Source organism: Garra rufa, chromosome 11 (assembly GCF_049309525.1).
Source record: "Garra rufa chromosome 11, GarRuf1.0, whole genome shotgun sequence".
Taxonomy (NCBI): domain Eukaryota; kingdom Metazoa; phylum Chordata; class Actinopteri; order Cypriniformes; family Cyprinidae; genus Garra; species Garra rufa.
In genome coordinates this window covers 47,218,364-47,238,829 of record NC_133371.1, presented here as the reverse complement: position 1 = coordinate 47,238,829, position 20,466 = coordinate 47,218,364, and the positions used below count along the sequence as shown (strand labels likewise).

The 20,466-nt window shown below is 36.2% G+C and overlaps 1 protein-coding gene across 2 annotated transcripts; it reads left to right on the top strand.

The window, feature by feature from the left end:
• The first annotated feature begins 521 nt into the window (after positions 1-521).
• Positions 522-19,357, top strand: LOC141345444 (pyruvate kinase PKM-like). Of its 2 annotated transcripts, none has more exons than XM_073850298.1 (10): positions 522-696; positions 1,027-1,118; positions 3,944-4,075; positions 4,242-4,428; positions 5,362-5,632; positions 5,721-5,871; positions 5,968-6,120; positions 11,547-11,713; positions 16,120-16,301; positions 18,459-19,357. In XM_073850298.1, exons 1-10 carry the CDS (start codon positions 540-542, stop codon positions 18,563-18,565), a joined length of 1,599 nt encoding a protein of 532 aa, XP_073706399.1. In that variant the 5' UTR covers positions 522-539; the 3' UTR covers positions 18,566-19,357. The 2 variants fall into 2 exon arrangements, with proteins under 2 accessions (XP_073706399.1, XP_073706398.1); XM_073850297.1 differs by lacking the exon at positions 11,547-11,713 and adding an exon at positions 8,850-9,016.
• Positions 19,358-20,466: the final 1,109 nt, after the last annotated feature.

The window sequence follows — 20,466 nt, the reverse complement described above, 5'->3', positions numbered from 1 at the left end:
CGGGATTTTAGAGTGAGGTTCAAAAATGATTTGATTCAGTCCGGGACTTTAGACTATTTATGGCAAATCATTTGCTTCAGATCAGGATTTCAGAGCGGTTTTGCTTTTTTTTTTTTTTTTTCCTAAATGGTAGAAAACATCAAACAATTAAGGCAGTACAGTTATTAAAACAAAACAAAGAACAAATGAAGAAAGTATACACAAATACAAATAAGTTTTTTTTACTGTATTAAAAGTGTAGTGTACTTTGCATGTGCTTCACTTTTTGTTTTATTAGTATGTATTTATCCATCCATTTATTTATTTTTTAGTATTTGAAAGACAAGACATTGTTTGATAAGTGAGATCTCTGATTGAAGTGTTTGAAAAACGACAAAGTAGTGCGTAAAGTCCTTGAAAGTTCTAGAAGTTAATTTTATAGTATCTGTACTAACCCTGTTTGTTGTCTCTATATCCATTATAACAAGTCAATTGATCATGTGGATGTCATTACATTGGTCTCTCTCTCTCTCTGTAGGATAATACCCGTCTCTTCCAATATGCCCCACGTTAAAGCTCAGGATATGGGCTCTGCCTTCATCCAGACGCAGCAGCTCAACGCTGCCATGGCCGACACCTTCCTGGAGCACATGTGTCTCCTGGACATCGACTCTGAGCCCACCATCGCCCGCAACACTGGAATCATCTGCACCATCGGTCAGTGGATGCTCAGATAGACATTTCAAAACGAATGTCCTACAAGCTCTTACTGCCACTCTTTCAAACAGCTTTATAATACAGCAGAAATAGAATGCATTTGCTTCTGTGATCACAATTTCGCACATTCTCTGGAGGGTTATGTTATTTAAATCTTTAATTACTCCAGGTCCTGTCTGATGAGTGCTGTTGTGTTTTAGCTGAGACCGGTTTCCCAGACCTTTTATTGGATTAATTTCATGTCATGAAGCAGATATGGGATTTTGAAAAAAAAACACGTAATTTAGTCTGGAGGTAACAGGAAGTGTATTCTGTATCATGTGACCACAGGACCGGCCTCTCGCTCTGTGGATATGCTGAAGGAGATGATTAAGTCTGGCATGAACATCGCTCGCATGAACTTCTCTCACGGCTCACACGAGGTACATACTTCATTATTTACACACTTTCTTGCTCTCGTTACTCTTTTCTCTCAGTCTAATTCTCTTCTGTTCATATCTAGTTATGAATTTGACCGATGCATGTCATCCTCTAACAAAACAAACATAAATCACTCAAACTTGCTCACAGCTTTAGGTTTGTAGACTGAAAGAGGAGTTAAAGTATTCAACCAGGTTCAAAGGCCACCGAGAGAGAGCGAGCGTAACCTAATCTACATTGAGGCTGTTATAAATAGTTTATCTGTTCCCTCCCAATGAAGAGTTTATCGTCTGTCTACGGCATAAAGGGTGAGGTTTTATCACACACTAATGGTTCATAAAAGAGTCGCTGGCTATGAGCTAAGCCTCGTGATCATGGTGAACGTCATTTTCAGTTCTGAAAGTGAGCTGCAGTTTGACAATTCAGCTCAGATTTCTGACTGATAGACAGAAGTGTGTCATGAACAGAATTTATTCTTTGTATTTGTACAAGTGGAAGCAATCTGATCCTGTTCTGGGCTGTTTGGAGCTTAACATGTTTGGAGCAAAAGGTTCATTTAGGGCAAAATCATTCAATCGCCCTTCCAAAACCTGAAGATAAATGGGTAAAGGATTACTCCACTTCCAAAATAAAAAATAAAAGTTTCCTGATAATGTACGCCCATGTCATCCCAGATGCTCATGTCTGTCTGTCTTCAGTCGCAAAGAAATTGTTTTTGAGAAAAACATTCCAGGATTTTTCTCCATATAGTGGACTTTAATGGTGCTCGAAGGATTGAAGGTTATAAAAGCAGTTTAAATGCAGCTTCAAAGGGCTCTAAATGATCTCTACGAAATAAGGGTCTTATCTAGTGAAACAGTTGGTTATTTTCTACAAAAAGAGAAAAAAAGACAATTTATTTACATTTTAACCTCAAATGCTCGCTCTGCGATGTGAATGCGTACTCTGTGCACTCAAGACAATAAAGGTATGTTGGAAAAACTCATCTCATTTTCTCCTCCAACTTCAAAATCGCCCTACACCGCTGCGGAAGAACCAACCTAGTGTTTATAAAGTTAAAGTGCAAAGACTTCTTTTTTTGTCCTTTACAAAAAAAAGAGGTAAAACTACAAAAGCGCTTTTTTTTTTTTTTTTTTGAGGAAATGGTCGATCGTTTCATTAAATAACGCCTTTATTTCTTGGCTGAAGAACAATGCTAGAATCTTCTGCTTAAAAACTTTATTTATTTGTGACTGAAGAACGAAAGGCATGAATATCTTGGATGACATGGGTGTGAGTAAATTATCAGGAAATATTGATTCTGGAAGTGCAATCCTTAAAGGATAACTTTTGCCAAAATGCAACCTGGGCTGTTTTTTTAACTGTAAACGACACAAACATAGATCTAAAAGCATAAATACGACAAACGAGCCGTTTTTGAGATTGACCGTGATTTCGTTTTTTTTGTGGCCGGTGAATGGGAGAACTAGGGGCAGAAATTTGAGCGCATCAAAATCGATATTTTTACAACACTAAGAAGGCTCGACACACCATGAAACTTTGCTCGAAGTATCGCCTGGGTCTCTACACATGAACTCCAGCATTGAGAACATTGTGCACACAGAGTTTACTAAAAAGAAAGGTTTTGAACAACTCACTTTCACTGTTTGAGTTTCCGCTCGCGGCCGTCTTGCCAGTCAAGAAGTGTCCATCTCCGAATGCGAATGAATGGACTCCATAGGACAATATTAGGCTTGTATGAGGCTCTTTTTACAACTAGAAGGTTAATATTGTTTTTCACTTGCGACAAAACAACGAATTAGCCGTGCATTTATATGGAAATATGCTTTAGGAGCTATCCATCCTTGCATTCGGAGATCGACACTTCTTGACTGCTGGAGTTCATGTGTAGAGACCCAGGCGATACTTCGAGCAAAGTTTGATGTCGTGTCGAGCCTTCTTAGTGTTGTAAAAATATCGATTTTGATGCGCTCAAAGTTATGCCCCTAGCTCTCCCATTCACTGACCACAAAACGAAATCACGGTCAATCTCAAAAACGGCTCATTTGTCGTAATTATGCTTTTAGATACAAGTTTGTCTCGTTTTCAGTATTAAAAAAACAGCCCAGGTTGCATTTTGGCAAAACTTTAAAACAAAAAATGTTTATGAGCACACCAGAAAAGAAAGTCAACATTTAACAGCTACCGTTATCAATTTATCATTTTGTATGTTTATTCAAACCTGAAAACTTACTGTGATATGCCTCTGCTGATCGAGGACTTTGGGTTAAACAAATTCTGCTGTATAGCCCAAACGTTTCACACTCCTAAACAAACACAGGACTGTTGGTTGCTCAACAGAATGACCTTGACTGTGTGTGTAGAGTTTGAGCTGTCAGTGCACACAAGCTACTGAAACGAAAGCAGCTGGATTGTGATTAGTACTACAGCTGTTGGACAGCACTAACGTCATGAATCAAAGGTACTCACATAACCAGGTTTATTACAGCAGACTTCTACTGCATGGTCAGTAGATCAAACTCTAGCAGATGGACTTTGTGTCCTGTCATATCACACACTCCATGCACGTAAGTGTCTGCTCATTTGTGCACGAGTCTAAGTGTTGAGTGGAAGAGAGTAACCCAGTTTCGATAGTCTAGACACACACCTTGAGCGTTGCTAAGTTGCAAGCGATAAAGCCTGGCCACAGAGGGAATAAGAATGATGTAACCTGTGCAGTCAGATAACAGTCGTACTGCCATGAGACTTTCAAGTGCACTTAACACTGTTACATCAAGAAATTACAGTGTTTCCTTGTTTTATTAATCTCTGATTTCTTTCTTTCCAGTATCATGGTGAAACTATTAAAAATGTACGTGAAGCTTGTGCCAGCTTCGAGCCGGGCAGCATTCAGTACAGGCCAGTGGGCATTGCTCTGGACACTAAGGGACCGGAAATCCGAACCGGACTCATTAAAGGGGTAAGTGTACTCTTTCAGTTGCTGGTCCAAGATTAGTGTTTAGTGCTGAATTACCTGTTGTTAGTGCAAAGATTAATAGTGATGGATGTGCACCCTAGTTCTACAGATCATTTTCTTTGGCAATTTGTTTTAATAGTGCAAGTATGCATCTGTCTGTTTGTTCCAGAGCGGCACAGCTGAGGTCGAGCTGAAGAAGGGAAATAAGATCAAAGTGACCTTAGACGATTCGTTCATGGAGAACTGTGATGAGGAAACACTCTGGCTGGACTACAAGAACATCACCAAGGTGGTCGAAGTGGGCAGCAAAGTCTATATTGATGATGGACTCATTTCTCTCCAGGTCCTGGAGATCGGTGAGTGACGGATTTGCCACTGTGATAAAAATTAATTGGGTTTCTGCAGGTCTTAAAAACATTTTAAAGTTTTAATGTGCACTTCAGCAGATTACTAGGTTAGATTAATAGTTACAGCATTAATTGTGTGCTTTTTTGTAACGTTTTCCAGTTCAAACATAAACATCCCTAAATTAAGATTATAAATTAAATGAACTTTTTGTTCATTTTTCTAATCCAAATATTTAGGGGTTCAAATGCAGAATGCTGAAACCCTGTTGTAATTGTTGGAATGGTCACAGATCAGTGATCTCCATGTAAAACTGATTGTGCAGATCAAAGCGTAAGTTGTAGAGACTTAAAACTTGGAGGGATGGTAGTACTCACACGCCTGGACAGTCACAAAGACTCGCCCCAATCGGCCTGATGGGGGCGCTACAGCGATCGAAAGTACGAAATCGCTCATAACATCTAACGGTGTGTTCACACGGGGCGTAAGCGTTAACGCTTAACGGAAGGCGTGGCTGACGTTTATGGTCATAGCAGCGTCGGCCAATGAAATGCTGCTCTTGAACAGAATGAACGTGATTGGCTGCCGCCTGGCCACTGTATTTGCATAGAGCGATCTGATTGGCTGACGCGGCGCTTCACTGGCGTTGCTCGCGGAAGAAGTTGAAAATTTCTCAACTTCTGCCGCGAGCAACGCGAGTGAAGCGCCGCCGACGGATCCACAATTCCTTTCGGCAAAGCTTGACGTCACCCATTCAAAGTCAATGGGAAACGTTGACGCTTGCGCCCCGTGTGAACACACCGTAAAGCGTTAGTCACAGACTCAAGTGTTTTAGATTTCAGTCAGCTTGGGGAAAATTTTTAGGTATTTTAGTTTTTTTGCAGCACCTACTTTTGCGAACTAATCCTAAATTTTACCCATTTCCATATTCACCTCTTTCTCAGGCTCTGATTATCTGATTTGTGAAATTGAGAACGGAGGAAGTCTGGGTAGTAAGAAGGGTGTCAATCTGCCGGGCGCTGCAGTCGACCTGCCCGCCGTGTCGGAGAAAGACATCCAGGACCTGCAGTTCGGTGTGGAGATGGGAGTCGACATGATCTTTGCCTCCTTCATCCGCAAGGCAGCTGATGTGCATGAGGTGCGTAAGGTGCTGGGAGAGAAGGGCAAGAACATCAAGATCATCAGCAAGCTGGAGAACCACGAGGGTGTGCGCAGGTGAGTGGATCCTCCAGCTGAACTCAATATGGAGTATTAGAAGTGTAAAAATGATTTGGATTTGAATGCATCTTTTTTTATTCATCAGGTTTGATGAGATCATGGAGGCCAGTGATGGCATCATGGTTGCCCGTGGGGATCTTGGTATTGAAATCCCAACAGAAAAGGTGTTCTTGGCCCAGAAGATGATGATTGGTCGCTGCAACAAAGCAGGAAAACCAATCATCTGTGCCACACAGGTCAGCAAAGCTACAGTTTAGTTGCTTTAATGAAAGCTTTCTGGTAAAGATGTTTTCTTGTAATCTCAAGTGCACTCAAGTCTTGTGTGTTTGTAGATGTTGGAGAGCATGATCAAGAAGCCTCGCCCCACACGTGCCGAGGGCAGCGATGTGGCCAACGCCGTTCTGGATGGTGCTGACTGCATCATGTTGAGCGGAGAGACCGCAAAGGGAGACTATCCTCTGGAGGCCGTACGCACCCAGCACATGGTAAGAGCACCCCCTACTGACACATAAATTAACACCGTTAAGACGGCTAATGTTCTAGTACCTGACTCCTATTTTCACTCATAACTTACTCATCTTAAAAAATCCTAAAGGAATTTCCAAAGAAATTTTACGGGTTAAATACAAGTTCTTAAGGTTGGAAAGCATCTGTAAAAAGTAAAATTTGTATGTGGGTCAAAGACATAAAAGGGTTTCCAGCATAAAACAATACCCCCCAAAAAATGTTTTCTGTTTAATTTAATTGCATTTTTTTTTTTTTTTCTGAGCAAAAAATAAATATCTTCCATTTTTCCCTAAGTTTACAACAAAAATGTATGACATTAAACGATTAATTACTTTATCCTCAAATACTAATTAGCTGTAATTTGACAAAATCTGCTATCCTAGGTTTTGCCCATTTGTCAGTATTTTTTTTTACTTATTTAAAACACAAAGAACACAAACTCCCTTATTGTTTTGTATATTCTAATATGTAGAAATCAGAATAAGCATGTTGTTTGAATTTTTACATAAATATTGTAATGCTGAATGACAATTATTTCAACCAAATTTAGACATTTTTTATTTACCAAAAACTTCTTGAAACCTTAAAAGACATTTTACTTGCATTTAATGTGCTTTCTATGGGCATAAAATCACTTTTGTAAATTTATTTTGATGTGGACATCTTAACGTCTTTGACCCATGTCCAGTAATACACTAATAATTCTAATTCTTTCCAAATTATATAATCAGCATATTTGTTAATGTTAAATTTTAAAATTAACATGAATTTGAAAGTATTTTTATAGAACCTAAATATTTGTCTGTGCAAAGCAGATGTCATTAATTTACTAACTGTACATTTAATTAGTCACCTATAAATAATGCAATCTGAAATATTAGTTGTAATTTGTAACATTTATATCATTAGGTTTAAATTAGTTATTATTGCTTTGTCTTTTGGACCCTATTTTATCTTTTATGTTTAACCCGTAATATTTCTTTAATGCCACAGCATCCTTCATGACTTTCATTTTCTCATACGCATGTGTTTTGCCTTCACTAGCTGATTTTGTTTGTCTGAGTTGTGTCAGGGTCAGTTACAGCCTTCGCTAAAACTCACGGCCCATTTTAACATTTTATCCGTCTTAAATGGAAGACATTGTTTTTTTCTGTCTGCCAGTTGTTAAACTATCCACATGCTCTGCATCGCAAACTCAAAGCACGCCAACACATTCACAATCACATGTTACTTAGACACTCCAGAAGTTGGAAATATTCACCAGCAGATTAAATCCCTTGGCTTTTACAAACACAATTTCTTGAAGCTAGTTTGTTCATTCTGGGTGAGCTCAAAGCTTTCTGAAAACCAGCATGCTCGATGTCTTATTTCCTGTCTCAATGTGCTCAACTTTCCTTCCTTATTTACTCCTTCTGAACTTTTTACTTGCTTTTGCATGATAACAGTTAACCTTGATATCATCACAATTCACTTACACTTTACTGGTCACGGTTTTGTTTATGTCCATATTTGAATTAATTTCATTGATTTAAAGGAGAAGTTCAGTTCCAGAACAAAAATGTACAGATAATTTACTCACCCCCTTGTCATCCAAGATGTTCATGTCTTTCTGTTTTTTGAGGCAAACATTTCAGGATTTCTCTCCATATAGTGGACTTCTATGGTGCCCCCGAATTCGAACTTCCAAAATGCAGTTTAATTCCAGCTTCAAAGGGCTCTAAGTGATCCCAGCTGAGGAAGAAGGGTCTTTTCTGGCAAAAAGATCAATTATTTTCTTAAAAAAAAAAAAAAATTACAATTTATATGCTTTTTAACCTCAAATGCTTCTCTGCTCTAGCTCTGAGTGAACTGTGTATTCTGGTTCAATACAGTTAGGGTACGTCTAAAAACTCCCATCTCATCTTCTCCAACTTAAATCATCCTACATCGCTCCAGAAGTACCAACCCAGTTTTTACAAAGTGAACATGCAAAGATCAAATGCCCTTAACAAAAAAGGTAAAACAGATGTGGGATGATTTTGAAGTTGAAGAAAAAAAAATGGTAGTTTTTAGACGCATCCTACCTATCTTGAACCAGAAAACAGAGCTAGACAAGACGAGCATTAAAGGTTAAAAATAATATATATTTTTTTCTTTTTTTTTTTTTTTTTTTCTTTTTGTGAAAATAACCAATCGTTTTGCTAGATAAGACACTTCTTCCTTGCCTGGGATCATTTAGAGCCCTTTGAAGCTGCTTTTTGTAAGTTCAAACTCAAAGGGGGCACCATAGAAGTCCACTATATGGAGAGAAATCCTAAAATGTTTTCCTCATAAAACAGTTTCTTTACGACTGAAGAACGAAAGATATGAACATTTTGGATGACTACAGTTTTGTTCTGGAATTGAACTTCTCTTTTAAGGGTGGTTGGTTAGTTGTAATTAATATTAATTTGCATTAATAATTTACTGTGAGAGTCTGGATGTGTTTTAATATTCATTTTTGTTGTTGTTTTTCTACTAACCATTTCCACTGAATTAACACCTTCACTAATTTCCTCTTTCCTTTCGTTTTTGTTTTTCCTTTGTTTTCTTTTTCTTCTTACTCTTGATTCTCACTCATCACCTCCTTCACTCCTTCTTGTCCCATTTATGTGTGTATCTTTCCTCTCTGTCTGTCTCTCTATCTCTGCTGTGTTCCTCCTGTTGTATCACGTGCCGGCTGCATCAGATCGCTCGCGAAGCAGAAGCGGCCATGTTCCACCGGCAGGTGTTTGAGGACCTGCGTCGCTGTTTGCCCCACTCCACCGATCCCGCCGAGGCCATCGCCATTGGCGCAGTGGAGGCATCCTTTAAAATCCTGGCCTCTGCATTTATAGTCCTCACTGGGTCCGGAAGGTAGGCAGGCGGCTTGAAAACGATGTGGAAAACCAGATCCATCACAGATCACAGTCAGGAAGTAGGAAGAGCAGGGACAGAAGAGGGCTGGAAGAGAGAGAGAAATGAGAGAGACACATGGCACCATGGATGTTTACCTGTAGTCCTTAAAAAGAATCATCCATTATAATTTCAAATCGCAATTTAATTCAAATATCATAGTTAGTTTTAGAATTATTTAATGTATTATTGAATTATATACTTACCCCCTTGTCATCCAAGATGTTCAGGTCTTTCTTTCTGTAGTCGTAAAGAAATTGTTTTTTGAGGGAAACATTTCAGGATTTCTCTCCATATAGTGGACTTCTATGGTGCCTGCAAGTGAACTTCCAAAATGCAGCTTCAAAGGGCTCAAAATGATCCCAGCTGAGGAAGAAGGGTCTTATCTAGCGAAACGATCGGTTATTTTTGGGGATGCACTGAAATGAAAATTCTTGGCCGAGGCTGAAGCTAAACAAAATTACACACTGGGCCAAAGCCTAAAATTAAATTAAATTAAAATTGAATTAAATAGCCACTATTCAAAGGGGGGGAAAAAACAATTACAAAACAACAATTTAAAACATTCTAACATTCTAGTAGACATTATAGCCAACCAACAAAGCACAGTTTAGCTTAAAACTAATACGTTAGTAAAATAATATTCTGTGGCCATTTTTAAGACCCCCTTTTTGAATCAGGCATGTGTTTTTAATGTAGAAACAAATGTAGCATTGCTGAGCAAAGTAGAATGTTAGAATAAAAGTAATAATATAGCTGTTGTAATGATTATTATTATTCGTCTTTTTTATTTTATTTTACAGAGCAACAGTAAAATTACAATACTAACATTTATGAATGTTGACTTGTTTTGGTGGAAACCCGCAAGAAGACCTCAGTACTACTTTTTGATTGATGATTCTCATCTTTGGACTTTGAACCCTGGCTAAGAAACTGCTGCAGCGCTATCAGAATAAATACAGTTGGTGCATGTATTAGACAACATAACGTTCTGTAGTTTATTTACTAATAGATGATTTCAGTCATCATACAGTAACCAGCCCTTTCTCTTCTCATGGAAGACATGCTTGGAATGATTTGAGTCCTTCTCGGACAGTTTTAAATGCTTCCACACTTCAGACATGTTTGCTGCATTAGTGTGCACCTCTATATGATTGTGTCATGTCATTGTTTGCTATAATTTATTCAGCCTTTTTGCTTAAACGGCCGAACACCAAAAGAGCTCTTTTTGCTATTTTTGGCCGAATAGTTTTGGTTGTAGAACATTCGGTGCATTCCTAGTTATTTTCTTAAAGAATTTACAATTTATATACTTTTTAACCTCAAATGCTTGTCTTGTCTAGCTCTATATGTGACCCTGGACCACAAAACCAGTCTTAAGTCGCTGGGGTATATTTGTAGCAATAGCCAAAAATACATTGTATGGGTCAAAATTTTAGATTTTTCTTTTATGCCAAAAATCATTAAGAAATTAAGTAAAGTTCATGTTCCATGAAGATTTTTTGTAAAATTCCTACTGTAAACATATCAAAATGTAAATTTTGATTTGTAATATGCATTATTAAGAACCTAATTTGGACAACTTTAAAGGTGATTTTCTCAGTCTTTGATTTTTTTGCATCCTCAGATTTCTGATTTCAAATAGCTGTATCTCGGCCAAATATTGTCCTATCCTAACAAACCATACATCAATAGAAAGCTTATTTATTGAGCTTTCATATGATGTATAAATCTCAGTTTTGTCAAATTTAACCTTATGACTGGTTTTGTGGTCCAGGGTCACATATGTACTCTGTATATTCCAGTTCAAGACATTTAGGGAATGTCAAAAAACTCCCATTGTATTTCTTCTCCAACTTCCAAATCACCCTACATTACTGTTTTACCTTTTTTTGTAAAGTGCATTTGATGATCTTTGCACATTCACTTTAACACTTGGTTGGTACTTCTGCAGCGATGTAGGACGATTTTGAAGTTGGAGGAGAAAATGAAATGGGAGTTTGTCGACATACCCTAACTGTATTGACTCGGAATACACAGAGTACACCCAGAGCTAGACAAGATGAGCATTTGAGGTTAAAAAGTGAATAAATTGTCAGCTTTTTTCATTGTTTCAATAGATAAGACCCTAATTCTTTGGCTGGGATCGTTTTGAGCCCTTTGAAGCTGCATTTAAACTGCATTTTGGAAGTTCAAACTCACGGACACCATAGAAGTCCACTATATGGAGAGAAATCCTGAAATGTTTTTCTTAAAAAAAAAAAAAAAAATTTCTTTACGACTGAAGAAAGAAAGACATGTAAATTTTAAATGACAAGGTAAATGTAAATTATCTGTTAATTTTTCTAAAGCTTTCGAAAGCAGTACAGGACTGGTGTAAGCGTTCGGGTACATGTGTCTCTTTCTATATTTTTTTTCTCTGTTTGAGTGATTGATGGAATGATTGTGTGTAACCCCTCCCTTCCCCCTTCCCACTGGCCGATGCTGTCAGATTGCCCGTGAGGCAGAGGCAGCCATGTTCCACAGGCAGCTGTTTGAGGAGCTGCGGCGCTCCACCATTCTGACCCGCGACCCGTCAGATGCCGTAGCTGTGGGCGCGGTCGAGTCCTCTTTCAAATGCTGCGCCAGCGCCATTATTGTGCTCACCAAGACTGGCAGGTAAGAGGGGATGGGTCTGAAGTGAGAGTTCAGCTTGGTGCAGGTAAGAAAAAAGGCCAGTAGGATTTTTAAGTGCTATTGTTTCTGCTCACCACGGCTGCTTTTATTAAAAAAAAAAAAAAAAAAAATACAGTAAAAATGCAAAATATTATTACAATAAAATAGCTGTTTTCCATGTGAATATATATTAAAATTAGGGCCGGGACTCGATTAAAAAATTTAATCTAATTAATTAGAGGCTTTGTAATTAATTAATCGTAATTAATCGCATTTTAGGCTACGTTTACATTAATCAGGATACACTTGAAAACTGAGTTTTCATTTTAAAACGCTCTCCGTCCACACTAGCGTTTCCAAGCGTTTTCCAGAAGTTTCTCATCCACACTGAAACGTAGGAAAACATCAAATTCGCCTTACTGCGCATGCGTAAAGCCTCCAAAATTATACAGACGTAATAAGTTTTCACGCAATTCTTCTGGCGGGATAATTTACGGAAATATCTCATCATCTACTGACACGTCTATATCGCGCTGATTCATATTTTATCTGAAAAGCAGTTGTCGTCATGTTTTGCAGGACAGCAACTGTGAGTAAATTTTCCGTCATCATTTTAGGACTGTAATTTGAAGAGTGTACAAGGTAAATCTCTTTAGCAGCAGTGTGTGAATAGCACAGGCACAATTAAACATAGATATCTATTGGTACAATATGCGTCACATGACTATAAATATGCGTCATCGTTTTCAAAAGCGTTTTCACTGTCCACACTACAACGTGAAAACGGCGTTTTCTAATTTATCCACTTTGGCCGGAGTTTTTAGAAATAATCGTTTTCTGTGATAAAAACGGGGTTTTCGTGTAAATGAGAGGCCAAACCGCAGGGAAATATCTGCGTTTTCCCTTCGTGTAAACGGGGCCTTAATCGCATGTAAATATTTGACCTGAGAACAGTGAGAATTAAGATTTTTACATGGATTTTTAGTATACCATTGAATAATGACTGAATACATAAGCTTAAGCAACAAAATATTGTTTATTTTTGTTCAACCAAGTCCAACAGACCAGTGCAATATTGCCATTAAGTGTAGCAAGAGGCACGTTCTTTAACGAGTCTTTCATTCCGAGAACTCTTCTCTTGTGTTTGCTTAATTATGCATTTAAACGTTAATGACCAAACCTATCATTATAAATGTTGCTGCACATGGAATATAACGCGGATAACATTTAAAAAATAGTTTTTATCAGGTTACACACTGATTATTTATCACTCAAACCCCTTTCTCTACCTGTCCGTTGGTCGCGCATATCCTCCATGTTTGTAGTTTTTTAACACTTTTTATGCGTGTTTGTAGTTCTAATCGAATCCTCGTTCACGGTGCAGTGTGTTGCGGGCAATATTAGCAGTTAAGAGTGTGCATTGATCGTTAAGTAGTAGACCATCCGGGAATCTTTGGAATACTTTTTAAACATACTACGATTTGGGACATACTCTACTATTTAGGACGGACGCAGCTTCTTTGGTATAAGTTCTTTGGCTTGTCTGAACGCTAGTTTGTGCTCCAGTATAATCGGTCCGCCGAATCTCATCCAGTGAGAAACGTTCCGCGGTGCAAAACTTAGTGCGATTAAAATGCGTTAAATTAACGCGTTATTTTTGTGTAATTAATTAATCTAAATTAACGCGTTAAAGTCCCGGCCCTAATTAAAATGTAATTTATTTTTGTGATCAAGTTGAATTTTCAGCGTCATGACTTCAGTCTCCAGTGTCACATGATCCATCAGAAATCATTCTAATATGTGACCTTGGGCCACAAAACCTGTCATAAGTGTCCATTTTTCTCAATAACTAGCTTTCCATTGATGTATGGTTTGTGAGGAGGACAATATTTGGCCGAGATACAACTATTTGAATATCTGGAATCTGAGGGTGCAAAAAAATCTAAATATTGAGAAAATCGCCTGTAATTTGTCTTAGCGATGCATATTACTAATCAAAAAGTAAGTTTTGATATATTTATGGTAGGAAATTTACAAAATATTTTCATGGAACATGATCTTTACTTAATATCCTAATGATTTATTTATCATTTAGACCCATACATTGTATTTTTGGCTATTGCTACAAATATACCCGTGCTACTTAAAGGTCCCATATTGTCAAAATCAAAATTTCCCGGCTTTTTTCATGATAACTGAGGTCTAGGGGCTATGTAACTACCATATAAGTTTCAAAGCAGTCAATCCACAGTAAAATTCACACAGCATGCTTAAAGTAGCTGTTCCTTTTCACTAGGCGCTGTGACTTCCGTAAAAATGTGACGTCTGATCTACTCCCAGAGCACCAACCACTGTCCCATCCTCCTTTTGTCAAACCCCCAATTTGGTTCATTTACAGTTGTTTTCCGGAATCTGTGCGTGCTTTACACACAACCCATAAAGACATGTGACATTTGGATGTGAGATGTAATGCGTTGCTTACATTTCACTGAACTGAAACTAACCTGATGAACAATCTGTGCTTCAGTGCTGATAGTGAGGAGCTCCCTGATCGCTGCTTCATTCCACTTTGCATGTATTTTTCATTGTGAAGAGTCGCAGGGTAACGTGCATCATCACTACAACACTGCCTTTATGGTTCTGGCTTTTGTTCACACAGCACTTGCTCCCGTAATTTTCCGGAATCAGCGCGAATTGTGAAAGGGGCTTTACTAAAGCAACAGTTATGTAGCTTACTGCATTCGGTGTTTGAAAAAGAAAACACATTAATGATCATTCTGAAATATCCTGTTGAGTATCAGCAGGCTAGGCTCTCTCTATGGCTCTGGGTTCGGCTACAACGATACATGACCGTAGTTACCTGTGATTGGCCTGGCTGTGCGTCACTCAGAAAACAACAGGCCAATCAGAAGAGACGCTCATGAATATTAATTAGATGGGCCAAAATCGACCTGTTCTTGACAGAGCTCCTAAAAAAGGAGCTGTAAAAATATATTGAGATGGATTTTGTCACTTGTACCGCAAATATATATTCTTAAGGACATCAACAACTAAAATAAACCTCCAGAAATGTGTACAATATGGGACCTTTAAGAGTGGTTTTGTGGTCCAGTGTCAGTTACGCTGATTTGCTGCACAAGAAACATTTCTGATTATCTTCAATGTTGAAAACGGTTGTGCTGGACAATATTTTTGTGAAAACTGATACTTTTGATCAGTTTATTGAACTGGTTCCTTTCTGTATATTTACTAAGAGCAGCATGGTGATGCAGAATAATTTCGATCAATATTGACGGTTATAACTCAAATTATCATTCCCTGACCCTTTTTTATTTCCTGAATGGCTATGAGTGTGAGACCTGAGTATGTGTGTTTTACAAACAGAATAGAATGGAGTAGGGTATTTGCTTTAACGTTCTCTGTACTTTAATTTAGTCACATGATTGTCTCTGGGTTAGGACTGTGGGTTTGTGGTAGTGCTGTTAAACGATTAATCACATCTGAAATAAAGTGATTTTATGTCCATAGAAAGGTTTCAAATAAGGTTTTGGAGAATAAAATGTCAATTTAATTGAAATAATGTTACATTATCACTCAGTGTAACAAAATATTTATGTACAAATTTAAACAACATGCTTATACTGACTTGTACATATTAAATATATAAAAGAATAAGGGAGTATATTAATTTGTGTTTTAAATGCGTAACAAATTCGTACTGACAACTGGACAAAATTTTAAATGTAGAATTACAACTAATTGGAATTTGGGGTGAAAGCAATTTGTCTTTTAATATGTCATAATTTGTCATTTTTGTTGTAAAAAATTTTTACTGGGTGCCTTTTTTGTAAATTAGAGAAAAATGTATGCTATTTATTTTTTGCTCAGAAAAACAAAAATGCAATTAAATTAAAAGAAAAACGCTTTAAATATTTTTGGGGAAAAACAACAATTTAAAGCAGTGTTACACTTGTTTTTTCAAATAGTTTTTTGATTAAACCCTTTTTCGTCTGTGACCCATATGTAAATACACACACAAATATATATTTTGAAAATATTTAGATTTATATAATTGGTGTTATATATATATATATATAAAAAAAATATAAAATATAATTTTTTTTTTTTTTTTTTTTTATCTGAAATATATGCATGTGTGTGTGAGCATTTATATGTACATAATAAATCTACACAGTACACACACATTATGTAAGAAATTTTTTTTCTTTCTTTTTTTGGATTGCGATTTACTCGTTAAACAGCTCTAGTTTGTGGTGTAGGTAAATTCTGATGTCCTTGAAAATAAAAATACAATAAAAAGTGTTTCCTGCAACTCCTCAGAAGGTGTTAAAACATTATGTATTATAACTAAGTAACTTTTATTAACACGCTGTTGTCTGATTGTCCAGATCCGCTCATCTGATCTCCCGGTATCGCCCACGTGCCCCAATCATCGCCGTGACCCGTAATGAGCAGACGGCCCGACAGGCTCATCTGTACCGTGGTATCTTCCCCGTATTCTACAACAAAACTTCCAACGATGTGTGGGCCGAGGATGTGGACCTGAGGGTCAATTTTGCCATGGAACTCGGTAAGACACAGAGGTGGTCGTGATGATAATGCAAGAAACAAAATGTTGTAATGTACTATAATTAAAACACTATGCATCGCAATTCCCAATGATAAGACAAAACTGGAAATTCATGTTTGAAAATAAGCTCAAAATGAACATAAGCTGTGACTGGTTATGTTTCACACTGCAATAGATTTATGATTTATAGATGTAAAAAATGGTACGATTCTGCATTTTACTAGTACCGGTACTTGAGTTTATTTAGGACCCTATGATAATCAAAATAAAGTTCAAAATTAAAAAAATAAATAAAACAATTTAAATGATAAAAAAAAAAAAAAAAATTATGAATTAATTAAATTAACCTATTAAAATGGAATCCATACAATTACAATGGAATGATTCACAGAATTTAAGAAAAATAATAAAAAGTATTTCATGGAGCTTTTAAAAATATAATTTTTGGTTAAGCTTTCCATTAAAAAATGTATACAAAAAAAAAACGGAATCCAGACAAATTAAAACAGAATTTGGAAAAATAAAATAAAAAGCAATTTGGGAAGAAATAAAACTGATTTCATAGGACCCTATTAATTTGTGTCTGTTTTATTGTATTTGTCCTTTAGTTTGTTACTTGCATGTTCGTATTATTAAAGGAGTAGTTCACTTCCAGAACAAAAATTTACAGATAATTTACTCAGCCCCTTGTCATCCAAGATGTTCATGTCTTTCTTTCTTTAGTCGATAAGAAATTATGTTTCTTGAGGAAAAACATTGTAGGAATTGTCTCCATTTAGTGGACTTCAATGGTCCACATGTGAGTTTGAACTTCCAAAATGTAGTTTAAATGCAGCTTTAAAGGCTCTAAAGTAGAAGGGCCTTATTTAGGGAAATGATCAGTAATTTTTAAAACAAATTGACAATTTGTGAAAAAAACGCTTGTCATGTCTAGGTCTCCTGTTTTTTCCAGTTCAAGACAGTTAGGGTATGTTAAACTCACATCTCCTTTTCAATAGGGATGCACCGATATAGAAATTTTGGCCGATAACTAATAATTATTTTACGTTTGGAGGCCGATAGCCGATATATAGGCTGATATATATTTTTTCTGTGCCTGATTGCAAAAACAATAGGCAAACACATACAGTGAACAACTGATTTTATTTTAAAACTTTAACTTCAGAAAAGTTTGAACTGATCTCTGGACTATAGTTACTATTCATTTCAACTTTCTTTTACATGACATATATTGCTTGACAAAAAAAAACATAAAGCAACACTCACAAGTCACTGAACAACATTAGTTGCATAATCAAAATATTAATCAAACATTTGCAATATATAAATAAAATGTTAATTCTGATACAGCATGACTTTGTGTGAATTAAAAAAAAGGCCTACTAGAAATGTTGCAGATTGCACGTCTGTAGTCCTCCTTTTTTTTTTTTTTTCCCACAACAAAAATCTCCCACACAGCTGACATCTTCTCTTCTCTCTAGAAGCAGCTCTTATAGTGCGACGATTAAACCCCTAGTGGCCAGTAGCAAGCATGTGAAGTGGTTCATCCAGCAGAAATAATACCTAATTTATCGGCTTAAAGAGATTGACCTAATTTTGTTATCGGACCGATAACGATAATACTAAAAAATAGCATTTATTGGCCGATACCGATATGGCCGCCGATATAGTCATCCTACATCACTGCAGAAGTGTTTACAAAGTAAACATACAAAGAAGATCAAACGCCCTTTACAAAAAATAGGTAAAAACAGCAATGTAGGATGATTTTGAAGTTGAAGAAATGGGAGTTTTTTGAAAGAAACTTGAACCAAAATACACACAGAATAGTTCACACAGAGCTAGACAAGATGAGCATTTGAGGTTGAAAAGTATATAAAGTTTAGCTTCTTTTTTTTTTTTAACAGAAAAATAACAGATTGTTCCACTAGATAAGACACTTCTTTCTGTGGTGGGCACCACGTTAGTTTACTATATGGAGAAAAATCCTGAAATGTTTTTCTGAAGAAAGACAGATGCAAAGATGTCTTGGAGTATTCATTCTGGAAGTGAACTTCTCCTTTAACTTAAAAAAAATAATAATGTGAATGTATAAAAAATTAGACGAAGGCTGTCAGTGTGGGAAAATCAAGCCTCATGCTCTGCTCTTTCTCTCAGGTAAGGTTCGTGGGTTCTTCAAGACCGGTGATGTGGTGATCGTCCTGACCGGCTGGCGTCCAGGATCCGGTTACACCAACACCATGCGTGTCGTCCCAGTGCAGTAAGCTGAACGGGACTGTAGCGCACTCCTCTGCTGTTCATACATCACTCCATTCCCTCCCTTCCCTCGAACCCTCCCGACTCCAGCAGGCTTTGAGACCGGTGACCTGATGTCATCTTCATCTTCATCATGAGCCTGGCTCCTCCCACAGGCCAGTGGACCATCATCACTTAGACGTTTTGTTCTCTGATTGGATGTTCTCACTTTTTTCATTTCCTTTTCAGTCTGACACTCATGTAAGCAGAGCTGTCTGTCTGCATGAACCTTTGCCCTTGATCAAAGGAGCGTGTGACGAAGGGCTCACTCATACTGTAACTCTAGTTTGATTTGTAGTGTTAGTCTGGTCTGTCTGTGTGCTCTCTGTGTTCACGCTCCTAATAATGTTACATTCTGTGTTGCACTAGTTCATGAGAGCGTTTGATTTGGGACGAGGCGACCAATGTGCTATATATTTTTGAAATGTTATCGTTGGCTTGTCCACGTCCGGCTCATTTCATTGCGTTTAGTGGAGTAAGAGAACGGCAGAGTTTCCCAGAGATGAATAGCAGCATAGATTGAGCAGCATCGGTCGCATTCCCAGCATCCATCTCTCCTGTTCATCCCCTCACGAAGCACTTGTTTGTCTTTGCTGCTCCTGAATGTGTGTGAGAGTGAGAGTGAGTGTGTTCAGATCTACCTGCTTTGTGTCACTAGTGTGCAAGATGTACTTATAACTGTAAGAGTAAACTATAGTATCATTCTGAAGTGTTGTATTATTCAAGACTGAATTAATAAAGGAGATAAGCACCTGGCTGAACTACTGTGGTTATATATAAGAAATATGTATATATGTGTCTATTTTTTTGGGTGGTTTATATAAAAAATATATTTTACAGAAATATACAGAATATGATTTTGTATATTTTTGTAGTGTGTATATTTAAATTAAGTATTTAAAAAAATAATTTAAACCATTAATGTTCTATTACATTATGTATATATACACATACATACATAAATTTTTTGTGATATTGTCTATATTTCAGTAAAATATTTTATATTAATATAAAAAATCTTAAATATCAAAGTTTATATAATTATACATGTATACACACACATACATTTTTTGTGATATTGTCTATATTTCAGTAAAATATTTTATATTTATATAAAAATCTTAAATATCAAAAAAGTTTATATATATCAAATATTAAAATTGTAAATTTTATGATTTTATATATTTTTATTCACTAATGTTATTTGTAGATAGTTACATTTGTATATATTTTGTCTATTATATTTATAATTTATACATATATATTACATTTTTATATAAATATTCAAAATAAATGCTGAAATATCTATTTGTTATAAAAATAATTTGTTACAAAAAAGATTTAAAATGTTAAAATAATTACAAAATTATTTTTAAAAAGTGATCTTAAAAATACATTTTGTAAATGATGTTCAGTATAAAATATCTGGACTTTATTCAAAAGCTGACAAAAAGTTTCAAAGACTTGAAAACATTAAATGAGTGTTTTCACATGAAATGAAAGCATCTTTTCTTATACAATACTGGTTTTGTTTTTTACATTTTATTAAATCACAATTTTTTTTAAACAATTTTTTACAAAAAAAAATGTATTTTAATATATTCAGATATTAAAAATGTTAAATAAAATATTTACAAAATTATTTTTAAAAAGTGATCTTAAAAATACATTTTGTAAATGATGTTCAGCAATACTATTGTTCAGATAGCACTAAAAAGTAAAAAAAAAATAATAATAATAATAATAATAATCACATTCAATCACATCATAGTATATACCCTTCTATAAATACCAAAGGATAAAATATCTGGACTTTATTCAAAAGCTGAACAATAAAAATGTGTTTTTAATGACTTGAAACATCAAACAA